This window comes from Salvelinus namaycush, chromosome 40, assembly GCF_016432855.1.
Source record: "Salvelinus namaycush isolate Seneca chromosome 40, SaNama_1.0, whole genome shotgun sequence".
Taxonomy (NCBI): domain Eukaryota; kingdom Metazoa; phylum Chordata; class Actinopteri; order Salmoniformes; family Salmonidae; genus Salvelinus; species Salvelinus namaycush.
The window spans coordinates 15123511-15139140 of NC_052346.1; the positions used below are offsets into that span (position 1 = coordinate 15123511).

The following is a 15630-nucleotide window of genomic DNA, read 5'->3' on the forward strand; positions in this document are numbered from 1 at the left end:
ACCGTTGATTGGGTGGGTGGGACTGCCTGAGCTGCTTTTATAAGGACCAGAGCTAATGTTTCACTCAGGTAACAGTGTACTTGAATTGGAGTAGTCAGAATAACGTTAGATAACACACAGGACACAGGATTAAACAGTAAAGTACACAGAGGGGTGAAAACATCAATGTTTGTAGGGTCTTGTCTTTCAAGCCTGTAGAAACCTGGTAAGCCCAGGAGGCTATAAGGTAGACCCAATGCCTACAACGGGTCACTAATTACCACTTATGAGAAAAGTGACTCATTCACTCTAATTATTAACTCTTTATGAACACATACTGAGATACGTAACTGCATTCAGACATTCAAATACTTTTGAATGGGAGTACTTAGGAAATGTCTTTAAATGTAGATATTTGCCGAAGAACCTAAAAGGTATAGAGGGGATAAATGATGCAGGACAACACAACACATTTGTTCTCTGGACACAGTTCATTTAAGACAGCTTTCCACTCCTGTCACTGATCCTATGAACACTACCCTTGCAGTGCCACTCTCTCTCACTCCCTCTCTCCCTTTCTGTCCTATCACCTCTCTCCTATCACCTCTCCTTCTCTCGTTCCCTTCATTTGCAGATGGCGGTGGAGTGAGGTGGCTGAGGACTAGTATGTGTGTGAGTGTGTGGAAGGACACATCCTCCCCTTGGAGAGAAAGAGAAGACAGAGAAAGAGAGAGAGGAAGAAGAAGCAGCTGCTCTCCAGTAACAGGGTAAGACAATTCCACCCGACTGAACTTGACTCGTACTGTAAATGAACTAGAAACCACCCACAAACAGTTGTATCTGTTGATAAAAATGATAATTGATAAGATAATTTGCAACATATGATCTTCCATGCTGTTGTACAGTATTTCAACTGTTTCTTTTTCCATAACCTTTGAACTTTTAACTACAGTGTGTTGAGCACGAGTTCTGCATTCCTAAATGGGATTAACTGATAAGAATCAAATCGTGTCCGACGACCTAAACAATAACAACTGTTATGATCTCGAGTTTTTTTCCAGGTAAAAAAAATGACGTGCTAGGGTTTTGAAAACTCCAGATTCTGTGTGATTATTCCACTGCCTACAGAGAGGCTTCAACCTGTTTCTGTCAAAACAACACTATGCACTCATCCAGCAAGAAGGATGATTGCCATTACAGTGTTTGTCTTTCCTAAGTTATCCTTCATTGTCATCTAATAAAACTGCCTTTGGTAAACAACACTGCTCTGTATATAAAGCATCATGCTGGTTGTGAACAGGACCAGAGTAATCGCTGATCCTTCACTGGACGATCAGATTTCATAACGGCTGTTTGGTTAAAATACCTTTATTAAAGGGAGAGCACAAAACCATTGAGTTCCGGTTCATATTGCTTTAGTCTAGTACCCAGAGATAGATTTTAGGGGGTTGCTCTCTACCTTAGTCCCTCCATTATCAACAGGTAATACTCCATGTGTTCACTGCACTGCCGTGGTGTGTGGAGACTTGCTGAAAGTGTCAGGTCCCCTGGGCTTGTGTTGTTTGGCTCACTGAGGAGTCCCTTGGCTCTCATTGTGCAGTGCTGTTACGTAGGACTTATCAGTCACACTTCCTTTTTAGAGGCTTTTTCCAGGGACCATGTTGGTACCTGGTTTCTATTTACTTACATGGTAAGTAAGCAGCAGTGGGGGCTGCTGAGGGGAGGATGGCTCATAATAATGGCTGGAACGGAGTGAATGGAATGGTATCAAACACATAGAAATCATGTGTTTGGTGTATTTGATACCATTCCACCCATTCCACTCCAGCCATTACCACAATCTCATCCTCCCCAGTTAAGTTGCCACCAGCCTCCTGAGGTAAGCAGGTCATAAGATGTTAAGATAGTCTATACTTTGAACTTTTTAAATAATTTACATAAATGTATGTATTTCTTTGTTTATTGTTCTTTAGACATTCAGGTGTATTTTCACAGCCATTTCCAGTTAATAATTCACTCATTGTCTACAGCTGAAATCTATTTCTATTCAAATGGCCCGATTCATTTACATTCCGGAAGCATTTAATCAGATTATTTTATTGTATGCGTGGCGCTGTAAAAAGTAGATGGTTTCCTCTTATCTATACAGTAGCTCAGCTGTGGGGTTCCATTATAGCCTTGGGGGAACAGCCAGCCATGCTGACGTCACTACAGGCACTCGAGGACCTGAGGTGTCGCAGCCGCAGGTGTGTGTGTGTGAGGTCTAAAAGGTTACACAAGTTCATCATCTCATTAAACAGTAATACACAGGCTTATCCTCGCCAGATCCACAGATAGACAGAGCCATGGATAACCAGCCATCATATACAGTCTCTTGGCTTGATTTAGAATTTTAATAGACACCATTTTGACACTAAAAGTTACATCTGAGACATTGACACTTCTAGTTACAATGCAAATTAGAAGGTTTTAATCATGGAAAGTTTGGTGCCAACAAGGAGGATAGTTAGCTGAACTCTATAGCTCTTAAAGGCTCTTCTACCACAGAGTGCATACATAGTATACAGATGCCGTATCTTCATTTGAGCCAGTTAAAACAGCATGAATATAATCCTGCAGCAACAGGAAATGTGAATTGTTATGTGGATTATAATTAATGGACATGTTTTGTAGGGGTTGATACATTTATCATTAGGGCAAATTGAGGCTGACATTTTAAAGTGGAAATTACAATTCCTTCAACAACAGGATGATCAAATTAAGATACAGCATCTGTACTATGCTGTTTGTAGCCAGCTGGATCAGGACTGGCCAGCCAGCTTCAGTAAAATCCTGTAGCTGCAGGATAGGATTCCACCAGAGACAGTACCCCTGCTGTTCCCTATTGTTGGGCTTGTTCTCTGCAGGTATCCATTCTGCTGGGCACCAGGGTTCAAGGTTCAAGGCCTGGTTGCTGTTTGTGGTTCAGTAGTTGGGTTGCTCAGTGAGCTGCACCGACCTTTAGTCTTCTACTCTGCAGGGAGATTATGTTCCAGTTGACAGCTAGATGCAGAGCAGGGTTGCTGTATTAGACAGGGTTGCTGTATTAGACTGGGTATCTGTATTAGACTGGGTATCTGTATTAGACAGGGTTGCTGTATTAGACAGGGTTGCTGTATTAGACAGGGTTGCTGTATTAGACTGGGTTGCTGTATTAGACAGGGTTGATGTATTAGACTGTATTAGACTGGGTTGCTGTATTAGACAGGGTTGCGACAGGGTTGCTGTATTAGACAGGGTTGCTGTATTAGACTGTATTAGACAGGGTTGCTGTATTAGACAGGGTTGCTGTATTATACTGGGTTGCTGTATTAGACTGGTTTGTTGTAATAGAATTGGTTGCTGTATTAGACTGGGTTTCTGTATTAGACAGGGTTGCTGTATTAGACTGGTTTGCTGTAATATAATTGGTTGCTGTATTAGACAGGGTTGCTGTATTATACTGGGTTGCTGTATTATACTGGGTTGCTGTATTAGACAGGGTTGCTGTATCAGACAGGGTTTCTGTATTAGACAGGGTTGCTGTATTAGACAGGGTTGCTGTATTAGACAGGGTTGCTGTATTAGACAGGGTTGCTGTATTAGACTGTATTAGACAGGGTTGCTGTATTAGACAGGGTTGTTGTATTAGACAGGGTTGCTGTATTAGACTGGGTTGTTGTATTAGACAGGGTTGCTGTATTAGACAGGGTTTCTGTATTAGACAGGGTTTCTGTATTAGACTGGGTTGCTGTATTAGACTGGGTTGCTGTATTAGACTGGGTTGCTGTATTAGACAGGGTTGCTGTATTAGACAGGGTTGCTGTATTAGACTGGGTTGCTGTATTAGACAGGGTTGCTGTATTAGACTGGGTTGCTGTATTAGACAGGGTTGCTGTATTAGACAGGGTTGCTGTATTAGACAGGGTTGCTGTATTAGACTGGGTTGTTGTATTAGACTGGGTTGTTGTATTAGACTGGGTTGTTGTATTAGACAGGGTTGTTGTATTAGACAGGGTTGCTGTATTAGACAGGGTTGCTGTATTAGACAGGGTTGTTGTATTAGACTGGGTTGTTGTATTAGACAGGGTTGCTGTATTAGACAGGGTTGCTGTATTAGACAGGGTTGCTGTATTAGACAGGGTTGCTGTATTAGACTGGGTTGCTGCATGTGGTTTGCTGGCTGGGTTCAGTACACTAACCCAGTCTTCTCCCTGCTTGGATACGTCTTGGAGAAAGATGGATTGGGGGAGTTTGGGCGTGCTTAGAACTCTGGTGAACCTCTGGTTTTTGTTGTCTTCTTTCAGACATTGTGTGAAAGAGCTGTGTGTGTGTGTGTGTGTGTGTGTGTGTGTGTGTGTGTGTGTGTGTGTGTGTGTGTGTGTGTGTGTGTGTGTGTGTGTGTGTGTGTGTGTGTGTGTGTGTGTAAGCATGATGAGTCTGGGAAAGGTTGAACTCAGGTCGTGTTTAAATTGTCTCCTTGTTATTTAATGTCACGTCACGTCATCAGTGGACTGCTAGGCAACTCCTATTCAGGTCCAGGAACAAAGTCAACACGGGAGCTGAAAGCCTCTTGTCTGGTCCGCTTGTTCTAATCAAACGCTCCATGATATCTGCTGAAAGAGAAATACTGCTGAAACTAATTGGAACTGCTGACACAATAATCACTCAACTGGCAAACTTGAAAAGCGCTTATTTACTAACTATAAATAGCTAGAACAATGACAATAGCAAAGCTAATATCTAACGCCTGACAAAAAGTAGACCATTTATCAGGTTTGTTAGGTTTCATAAACGTTGCCTTAGTTTAGAGGTGTTATCAGCTCGTTCAAGGAAAAGAGTGTGTGAAACTATTTATTATCAATGAAGGTGTCACGTTCCTGACCTGTTTTTCCTTTTTCTTGTATTTATTTAGTTGGTCAGGGCGTGAGTTGGGGTGGGCTATCTATGTGTGATTTTCTATGTTGGGGTTTTGTGTTCGGCCTGGTATGATTCTCAATCAGAGGCAGCTGTCAATCGTTGTCCCTGATTGAGAATCATACTAAGGCAGCCGGGGTTTCACGGGTGTTTTGTGGGTGTTTGTTCTTGTGTCAGTGTTTCGCCACACAGGACTGTCACGGTAGTTATTTTGTATCGCATATTGTTTTTGTTAATTATTAAATCACTATGGAAACTAGCCACTCTGCGTATTGGTCCGATCCGTCTCGCCTCTCCTCTTCCGAGGAGGAGGATTACGACTGCCGTTACAGAAACACCCACCCCCAAAGGATCAAGCGGAGTGGTAAAGGGCAGCGACAGCAGCAACAGAGGACACAGGACTCGTGGACTTGGGAGGAGATCCTGGACGGCAAAGGACCCTGGGCTCAGCCAGGGGAATATCGCCGTCCCAAGGTGGAGTTGGAGGCAGCGAAGGCAGAGAGGCGCTGGTATGAGGAGGCAGCGCGGCGACGCGGTTGGGAGCCCGAGAGTCAGACCCAAAAATTTCTTGGGGGGGGGGCACACGCGGAGTGTGGCAAAGCCGGGTAGGATACCTGAGCCAACTCCCCGTGCTTACCGTGGAGTGAGAGGGCGTCGTACTGGTCAGACACCGTGTTATGCGGTAAAGCGCACGGTGTCCCCAGTACGCGTGCTTAGTCCAGTGCGGGCTATTCCACCTTGCCGCACTGGCCGGGCTAGGTTGGGCATCGAGCCGGGTGTCATGAAGCCGGCCCAACGCATCTGGCCTCCAGTGCGTCTCCTCGGGCCGGCGTACATGGCACCAACCTTACAAGGGGTGTCCCCGGTTCGCCAGCATAGCCCAGTGCGGGTTTTTCCACCTCGCCGCACTGGCAGGGCTACGGGGATCATTCAACCTGGTAAGGTTGGGCAGGCTCGGTGCTCAAGAGCACGTGTCCTCCTTCACGGTCCGGTTTTTCCGGTGCCACCTCCACGTACCAGTCCTCCGGTGGCAGCCCCCCGCACCAGGCTGTCTCTCCGTCTTCTCTCTCCAGTTGCTCCCACCTGTCCAGCGCTGTCAGAGCCTTCCTCCTCTCCAGCGCAGCCAGTGTCTGAGCTGCCTGCCTGCCCAGCGCTGTCTGAACTGTCTGCCTGCCCAGCGCTGTCTGAACTGTCTGCCTGCCCAGCGCTGTCTGAACTGTCTGCCTGCCCAGCGCTGTCTGAACTGTCTGCCTGCCCAGCGCTGTCTGAGCTGCCTGCCTGCCCAGCGCTGTCCGTCTGTCCTGAGCAGCCAGAGAAGTCCAGCCATGAACAGCCAGAGCCGTCAGCCAGCCATGAGCAGCCAGAGCCGTCAGCCAGCCATGAGCAGCCAGAGCCGTCAGCCAGCCATGAGCAGCCAGAGCCGTCAGCCAGCCATGAGCAGCCAGAGCCGTCAGCCAGCCATGAGCAGCCAGAGCCGTCAGCCAGCCATGAGCAGCCAGAGCCGTCAGCCAGCCATGAGCAGCCAGAGCCGTCAGCCAGCCATGAGCAGCCAGAGCCGCCGTCCCTCAGTCCGGAGCTGCCGTCCCTCAGTCCGGAGCTGCCGTCCCTCAGTCCGGAGCTGCCGTCCCTCAGTCCGGAGCTGCCGTCCCTAAGTCCGGAGCTGCCGTCCCTAAGTCCGGAGCTTCCCCTCATTCCGGTGCTGCCCCTTAGTCCGGTGCTGCCCCTTAATCCAGTGGGGTTAATTTGGAGGGTGGTCATTGGGAGGAGGCTACAAAAGCGGGGATTGACTATGGTGGGATGGGGACCACGCCCAGAGCCTGAGCCGCCACCGTGGACAGATGCCCACCCAGACCCTCCCCTAGACTTTTGGTGGTGCGCCCGGAGTTCGCACCTTGAGGGGGGGGTTATGTCACGTTCCTGACCTGTTTTTCCTTTTTCTTGTATTTATTTAGTTGGTCAGGGCGTGAGTTGGGGTGGGCTATCTATGTGTGATTTTCTATGTTGGGGTTTTGTGTTCGGCCTGGTATGATTCTCAATCAGAGGCAGCTGTCAATCGTTGTCCCTGATTGAGAATCATACTAAGGCAGCCGGGGTTTCACGGGTGTTTTGTGGGTGTTTGTTCTTGTGTCAGTGTTCCGCCACACAGGACTGTCACGGTAGTTATTTTTTATCGCATATTGTTTTTGTTAATTATTAAATCACTATGGAAACTAGCCACTCTGCGTATTGGTCCGATCCGTCTCGCCTCTCCTCGTCCGAGGAGGAGGATTACGACTGCCGTTACAGAAGGGTCTTTGTCTCTGGAAAGACAAAGTAATTTACTAGTATGTCGGCTGGATAATCAAATGTGCTATTATTAAATAAATAAATGTTATTAAAATACGACAACTCCAAAATCTGTTGACAGACAATGTATTAAAATATATATATATATATATATATATTTTAATGGTTTTTAGTATTTTTGACAGTAGTGCAGGAAATGTAGAGGGAGACAGCTAGTAAGAGCATAGACAGAGAGTGGCTGAGACAGGGCTCCAACCCAGATCACCAGGGGGGCATAGACAGAGAGTGGCTGAGACAGGGCTCCAACCCACATCACCAGGGGGGCATAGACAGAGGGAGGCTGAGACAGGGCTCCAACCCACATCGCCAAGGGGGCATAGACAGAGGGAGGCTGAGACAGGGCTCCAAACCACATCGCCAAGGGGGCATAGACAGAGGGAGGCTGAGACAGGGCTCCAACCCACATCGCCAAGGGGGCATAGACAGAGAGTGGCTGAGACAGGGCTCCAACCCACATCGCCAAGGGGGCATAGACAGAGAGTGGCTGAGAAAGGGCCCCAACCAACATCACCAGGGGGGCATAGACAGAGGGAGGCTGAGACAGGGCTCCAACCCACATCGCCAAGGGGGCATAGACAGAGAGTGGCTGAGACAGGGCTCCAACCCACATCGCCAAGGGGGCATAGACAGAGAGTGGCTGAGACAGGGCTCCAACCCACATCTCCAGGGGGGCATAGACAGAGAGTGGCTGAGACAGGGCTCCAACCCACATCGCCAGGGGGGGCATAGACAGAGGGAGGCTGAGACAGGGCTCCAACCCACATCACCAGGGGGGCATAGACAGAGGGAGGCTGAGACAGGGCTCCAACCCACATCGCCAGGGGGGCATAGACAGAGAGTGGCTGAGACAGGGCTCCAACCCACATCGCCAAGGGGGCATAGACAGAGAGTGGCTGAGACAGGGCTCCAACCCACATCGCCAAGGGGGCATAGACAGAGGGAGGATGAGACAGGGCTCCAACCCACATCGCCAAGGGGGCATAGAGAGAGAGTGGCTGAGACAGGGCTCCAACCCACATCGCCAGGGGGGGCATAGACAGAGGGAGGCTGAGACAGGGCTCCAACCCACATCGCCAAGGGGGCATAGACAGAGAGTGGCTGAGACAGGGCTCCAACCCACATCGCCAAGGGGGCATAGACAGAGAGTGGCTGAGACAGGGCTCCAACCCACATCGCCAAGGGGGTATAGAGAGGTATATTTGGCAGTGTGTGCACAGTACCGATACTCAGGCAGTAAGACTGAGGCCAGTCCTGAAAGCACACTTTGTCCAGGGAGGGAGTGGTGTGATAGAGGTGAGCTGTAACCTGCAGTCTACTGGCTGCTGAATGGCTCACAGGAATAGCCATTGTTCAAACAAAACCCTCTGACGTTGCTAAATACGATGTTGTTGAAGGGTTTTTGTCTTGCCCTGTCTCTCTTCCTAGGTAAGAGCAGCTAACTCCAGTCTCCTGTCATGGATACTAACGCTGGGGAAGTAGAGGACTCAGGAGAAGAGCTTACAGGTAGAACACCTGTCTTCTGTCTTTTTAAATGATTGACATGCCTAAACCAATGTAAACAGACATACGTAGCTGGCAAATCATTCATTCCCAATACACCCTTCATATACAGTGCATTATGCAATGCAAACAGGAATGAACTACACAGCAACAGTCTCATGTCTGACTCTGCAAACAAAACCAAATGTAGGACAGTAACTTCCTGGTGGTTTCAGGGAGGAAGAAGTCTCGGTTCAAGCTGCTGAAGAGTCGTCTGTTTGGCCGTCTGAAGAGGAAGGAGACTGAAGGACTGATGAAGCAGAGCCAGTCCGCCAGTGATGTCACTGCTGATGTCATAGCTCTGGGGGACAACGACTCAGAGGATGACTGTTTGTAAGCATCTGACCTCTTTCACTCACTGGAAATAGTAGCATATCAAGTTGATCAAGTTATCAAGTTTAAGTAGCATGTCCACTGGGAAATACTGTATGTACGTAGTAAACATATTTTTGACCTGTGTCACTTACAGGGGCGGTCCAAATACACTGGGGTCCAGAGCTCTGTCACATGACAGCATCTTCCTGGCTGACCAATCACAGAGCTCCTCTGAGCCGACGAGGGTTCTGTCTCAGGAGAACGTACACGGCAGGATACGAGAACTGCAGGTGAATTCGTAGGTGGAAGGGTCCTTATAGTCTAATCTACTGTTGTGATTGGTCCTGGAGTATGCTCATCACACATGCACTGTTTCTGATTGGGCAGCTGAAACTGCAGCAGCAGAACATGTGTCTGGGCCCTCCCCCCTTGCTGATCCCTGGAAAGAGAATGGAAGATTCCGGAGCCACCTCTGAGGATGATGGTTTACCCCAGAGCCCTCCAGAGATCTTGTTCCATGACCGAACAGCACAGGTGCCTTCCTACAAGGTGAATGGGGCTGATCACATATACTGCACACACATAGATACAATTGATCTAACTTGTATTTATCCAGGATAGTCTCATTGAGATAACATCTATTTTTAGAGAACAAACCTTGCAGTAGTCAGTAGAGTCTGTTGGTACACTTGCAAACAAAACACAATGTAATCATCACCATTATCATCATCATCATGCTTCATTACTCTTCCACCACCTTCCACGACTGATTGACACCTCTCCCTCCATTCCATCCCCAGTTCCCTGACACTCACAGGCACCATAGCTCTCTGAGTTTAGCAGGGACAGGAAGTGAGGAGGAGGAGCAGGTGATGCAACTTCCTGTCTGCATTACACCACATCTCACATTCACATACTGATCATCCTAACAACATTCACCGAAAACCTGTTTGTTGGGTCTATTTCAGTTGTTACTGTGCTTTTCTACTTTCTCCTCAGTGCCTCTCCCAGCCCTCCTCCCGTCCTCTCTCCCCGAATCCTGCTTCCCCCTGTGATCCAGAGCCCTCCCCTGCAATGGACTTCACCAGCCCAGCCCAGTACACTCCTAGCCTGGACAGCTCTGCCGCCCGTCACCGCATGTCTGTTAAACCCAGGAACCAGAGGGCCAGCGCCAAGGGAAGGAAAGGTCCCCTGGTAAGATCTCACTGTATAGTGTAACATCAAAACACCACATAGTGGGTACTGGGCAGCATTTCAATCTCTAATACCTTGATTACAGTGTAAATATAAGACCATGGTTTAGCAGGCTGTTTATCTTGTCTGTGTCATTACTAGAGAGCAAGCAGACTCGGCTCAGAGAGCCTGAGTGACCTGGACCCAGACCAGCCCCAGTCTGAGAGGGAGGAAGAGCAGGATGGAATGGAGGACGAGGACAGAGAGGAAGAGGAGTGGAGGGAGCGACCGTTCTCTTCATCTCCAAAAGACTCTGAGGAGAAGCCCTGGCAGTCAGTACCCCCTGGTGGTCAGAAAGAGGTATTACAGAGACAAGTGTCCTCTGAGACAGAGGGACGCGTCACCACCAACCCTCTCTACCTCCAGGCTATGACCTCTCTACCAGAACCCATGACCAAGACCTCCATCCTGGAGACCCCGAGCCTGCCCACTCCCCCTTCAGCAGCAGTGGAGGAGCCACAGAAGCCCCCGGAACCTATCCGGGTCAAACGCCCAAGAACTCTCATCCAGGATAATTCAGACCAGGGAAGTCGGCCTGGGTCTACATCTGAAAAGACCCTCTCCAGGCCTCTAAGTCCTGTCTATGGATCAAATAAGGTCACTTCCACCACAAATCAACTGCCATCAAAAGAGAAGCCAGAAGAGAATATGACCCCAGCCACCTCTAACAAGGGAGACAGGTTGAGCAGAAACACACAGGGTGTGAGCCTAGCAGACACCAGCAGCTCTACACACCACTCTGCTCTACCTACCCCTGCCCCTCGCGTTATAAGACAGACACAGAGACCTGCTTCTGAGAGAGCGTCTGTCAGAGAGACTACAGCAGTCCCACTGTCGGGCGTTAATGAAGAAACCTACAAATTGGACCTGGTGCAGAGGAGGAGAGGGCTACCTACTGGCCATGAAGACACACTGCCTAGAGCAAACAGTTTCTCCACCTCCTCCTCAAGACAGCGTTCCAAGAGCGCCACTGGCAGTGCCCACACAGGGACGAGAAACGAGGAGATGAATGCAGAAGGAAAAGGAGGGGAGGGTTTGGTGGCCAAGAACCCTCATCAGGAGTCTGTCAGAAGGCAAGAGGTAAAACCAGAGCAGGCCACATTTAAAGGCCTGAAGGAAAACCAACCACAACCCGCGCCTCAGGAGAGAAAAGTACAAACAGAGGTAGAAGTAGTGGAGGAGACAGGACTGAAGGGAGGAGAGAAAAGGGATGGGCAGAGTGAGGGAAATGGGGAGAAGGAGCAGGAGAAGGAGCAGGAGCAGGAGAGGAGGAGTGCTTTCGGAGTGAAGCTGCGCACCACTTCTCAGTCTCTGAAGTATCGCTTGCAAAGGGACCAAGAATTCAGGGTTAAGTGTCATATTGTCTCAACAACTGCAGAACCAGTCAAAGGCGAAATTGGCACAAGTTCAAAGGTCAGGGGTGACTTGGCAAATAAGGCTTCGAGGAAGGGCCCGTCACAAGTGTCTGACTGCCCCCCCTCATACACCCCTGACAGAAACAGACTCAACGAGAACCAAGGTACGTATGTCCTCTAGAACGTCGTCGATAGTTCAGCGGAGAAGTTGAGCCTCGCGTTCAACGCTCTGAGTTGTTGCGGAAATTGACCCACTACGCTGTTTACTTTCTGAATCTACGTCATATCGCTGAGTCTATATTGAATAACTATTAACTTGGACTATGCACTAACTAACTTTGCACTAACAAGGTGTTCTAGCTCACACGGTTGCAGCTATGTCAGTCTACTGAGGGCCCTGTTTCAATAGCATGTACTCACCTCTAGGCACTGTCTTGGTTCTATCCTTAGATGATGATGATACTGACCTGGTAGTAGATGCCTTTTTAGACCCAGGTAACATATATCTACTGAACCACTGAACACTTCTCTAATAATCATACAATAGTAGTTACAGTATAATGAGCACTTCTGAATCAGAGTGGGCAATTTCCCCTCCAATCAAAACTGGATCCAGATCTTATTACAAACAGTGCCCCCTGTAATTATTTGGACAGTGAAGCATTTTTTCTTCTTTTGGCTCTATACTCCAAAAGTTTGGATTTTAAATGATACAATGACTATGAGGTTAAAGTGCAGACTTTAATTTGAGGGTATTTTCATCCATATCCACCTCAATTAAAATATTGCCAATATCGACCAAACCAAATGAACCACAGAATAAATTAGGATGATCTGATTAAATAATGGATTCACAACTTCAGTCCTCAAACACCACAGTATCTTTTAAATAAAGTTTGATTTGATTTCAATAATGTCACCCATTGTTCCTCAGACAAAGGCCCATCCTCCAGACCTGCTCTGGGGCTCCCAAGAGGGGCTGAGACCCCTGGGCCTAATGGGTCAGCTGGATCGGAGCCTGTCTGGATGTCCATGGCCCGGGAAAAGACTAGGAGTCTCCAACAGCATCTCAGTCCAGAGACAGAGCCTGGGACAGGGGGGACAGGGGGGACAACAACGCCCCAGTACACCCCAGCACCACGGCCAGCTCCAACCCCAGCCCCACAGCCTAGATTACAACCAACAGCTCAGCCATCAACACAACCTCCATCACAATCACAGCCAAGCACAAAAACAGCCTCGCAAAATCAAACATCAGCCCCAGTGGTACAACCACCATCTCAACCAATACCAAGCGGTAGACCAATCCTACGGGGAATGCAACTGACAGCTAAACTCACAACATTACCTTCAGATCAGCCTAACACACAAACAGCATCACAACCTACACCACAAGGAACTGCTCAACAGCTGACACAACCGTCCTCCCAACCTCACATGCCAACCAGACCAACTCTACGAGGAGCGTCTGAGAGATCCTCCACGTCTCCGAAGAGAGCTGCGAAGATGCCTGTGGAGAAATGGACAGAAAGAGCACTCCCGACTGGGACTATGGTAAATATTTGACTGTGCCCCCACTAGGGTCGTAAATATTTGACTGTGCCCCCACTAGGGTCAGACGTTTTTCCCGGTCAGTTCACGTGGTGAGGAAAAACAACTGACTCAACCAGAGTAAGTCTTCATTTTGTAACTATAATGTAATGTGGCCATTTTAGTTAGTAATATGTCATCTCTGTATTTTATCTTAGGAGGAATCTAGCAATGGTCAAATTGAGATTCACATCGCAAAGCATGAGATACCTTCTTCATCGTCATCATCATTGTCACACCGGGGTCAGCCAACCTGGATGGAACTTGCCAAGAGGAAATCTCTGGCCTGGAGTGACAAGACTATGGACTAAGAGAAATGCACGTGGGTGTCTGTGTGTGTGTGTGTGTGAGGGAGGTAAAGGTGTTCCTAAAGAGAGTAAGAAGACTGAAATAAAATAATGATTTTTTCCTGACTTTGTTACTTGAACCTACTGGATTCAGAGTATGAGTTTAAAACCCATTTCCCATTACCGTGCCTTATTCTTCTAACCATTAAATAAATAAAAAACGACTTATATTTCACGTTGGCCAGACTGATGCTAAACTATTGCATATAACATCACTAAACCAAGAGGTCTGGACTTTTATGGCACAAGAGGGCATACTCTTGTCCTGTAACTTGTTGGTTGCTGGTTCAAACTCTGCTTCAGTTTTTTCACTGCTTTTGACATATCACTCCATGCTAGATCCCTTCTAACTACTGTCTCAAAGTGTTGTCTGGAATAAATATACTGTCAATTGTATTCTGACTAGTTTGAATTGTGTGGGCTCAATCAATCATCAATGAGCTATTATCAACCACAATGGGGCTGCCTCATCAATGGGGCCACCGTGGAAATGGTCAATAACTGCAAATTCCTTGGCGTACATATCTCAGAGAATCTGAAATGGTCTAACCACACGAACACCATAATGAAAAAGGCACGACAGAGATTCTTCAACTTCAGAATGCTGAAGAAATCCGGCCTGTCCCCAAGGGCCCTCACAGTGTTCTACAGGAGCACCATCGAGAGCATACTGTCGGGCTGCATCACAGCCTGGTACGGCAACTCCACCGAACGCACCATTGGGTGCACACTGCATGCTCTACAGAGCACCTAAACTCAGCAAAAAAAGAAACGTCCTCTCCCTGTCAACTGCGTTTCAGGAAACTTAACATGCGTAAATATTTGTATGAACATAACAAGATTCAACAACTGAGACAAAATGAACAAGTTCCACAGACATGTGACTAACAGAAATTGAATAATGTGTCCCTGAATAAGGGGGAGGGGTCAAAATCTAAATTAACAGTCAGTATCTGGTGTGGCCACCAGCTGCATTAAGTAATGCAGTGCATCTCCTCCTCGTGGACTGCACCAGATTTGCCAGTTCTTGCTGTGAGATGTTACCCCACTCTTCCACCAAGGGACCTGCAAGTTCCTGGACATTTCTGGGGGGAATGGCCCTAGCCCTCACCCTCTGATACAACAGGTCCCAGACGTGCTCAATGGGATTGAGATCCGGGCTCTTCGCTGGCCATGGCAGAACACTGACATTCCTGTCTTGCAGGAAATCATGCACAGAACGAGCAGTATGGCTGGTGGCATTGTCATGCTGGAGGGTCATGTCAGGATGAGCCTGCAGGAAGGGTACCACATGAGGGAGGAGGATGTCTTCCCTGTAACGCACAGCATTGAGATTGCCTGCAATGACAACAAGCTCAGTCCGATGATGCTGTGACACACTGCCCCAGACCATGACAGACCCTCCACCTCCAAATCGATCCCGCTCCAGAGTTAAGGCCTCGGTGTAACGCTCCTTCGACGATAAATACGAATCCGACCATCAACCCTGGTGAAACAAAACCGTGACTCGTCAGTGAAGAGCACTTTTTGCCAGTCCTGTCTGGTCCAGCGACGGTGGGTTTGTGCCCATAGGCGACGTTGTTGCCGGTGATGTCTGGTGAGCACCTGCCTTACAACAGATCTTCAAGCCCTCAGTCCAGCCTTTCTCAGCCTATTGAAGACAGTCTGAGCACTGATGGAGAGATTGTGCGTTCCTGGTGTAACTCAGGCAGTTGTTGTTGCCATCCTGTACCTGTCCTGCAGGTGTGATGTTCGGATGTACCGATCCTGTGCAGGTGTTGTTACACGTGGTCTGCCACTGCGAGCATGATCAGCTGTCTGTCCTGTCTCCCTGTAGCGTTGTCTTAGGCGTCTCACAGTACGGACATTGCAATTTATTGCTCTGGACACATCTGCAGTCCTCATGCCTCCTTGCAGCATGCCTAAGGCACGTTCACGCAGATGAGCAGGGACCCTGGGCATCTTTCTTTTGGAGTTTTTCAGAGTCAGTA

General features: G+C 48.3%; 1 protein-coding gene across 2 annotated transcripts; it reads left to right on the forward strand.

The window, feature by feature from the left end:
- The first annotated feature begins 707 nt into the window (after positions 1–707).
- LOC120033706 (capping protein inhibiting regulator of actin dynamics-like) lies at positions 708–14029 on the forward strand. 2 transcript variants are annotated; one of them, XM_038980139.1, is made up of 11 exons: positions 708–746; positions 8686–8763; positions 8976–9132; positions 9269–9404; positions 9502–9663; positions 9915–9983; positions 10114–10308; positions 10450–11866; positions 12153–12197; positions 12637–13256; positions 13451–14029. In XM_038980139.1, exons 2-11 carry the CDS (start codon positions 8715–8717, stop codon positions 13601–13603), a joined length of 3003 nt encoding a protein of 1000 aa, XP_038836067.1. In that variant the 5' UTR covers positions 708–746; positions 8686–8714; the 3' UTR covers positions 13604–14029. The 2 variants fall into 2 exon arrangements, with proteins under 2 accessions (XP_038836067.1, XP_038836068.1); XM_038980140.1 differs by lacking the exon at positions 9915–9983.
- The last annotated feature ends 1601 nt before the right edge of the window (positions 14030–15630 follow it).

Excerpts from the sequence above, each read along its gene's own strand:
- LOC120033706 (XM_038980139.1), top strand. The coding sequence starts at position 8,715 with ATGGATACTAACGCTGGGGAAGTAGAGGACTCAGGAGAAGAGCTTACA. Across the intron at positions 9,984-10,113 it reads GAAGTGAGGAGGAGGAGCAG|TGCCTCTCCCAGCCCTCCTC; the intron begins GTGATGCAACTT and ends CTTTCTCCTCAG. Across the intron at positions 13,257-13,450 it reads CACTCCCGACTGGGACTATG|GAGGAATCTAGCAATGGTCA; the intron begins GTAAATATTTGA and ends ATTTTATCTTAG.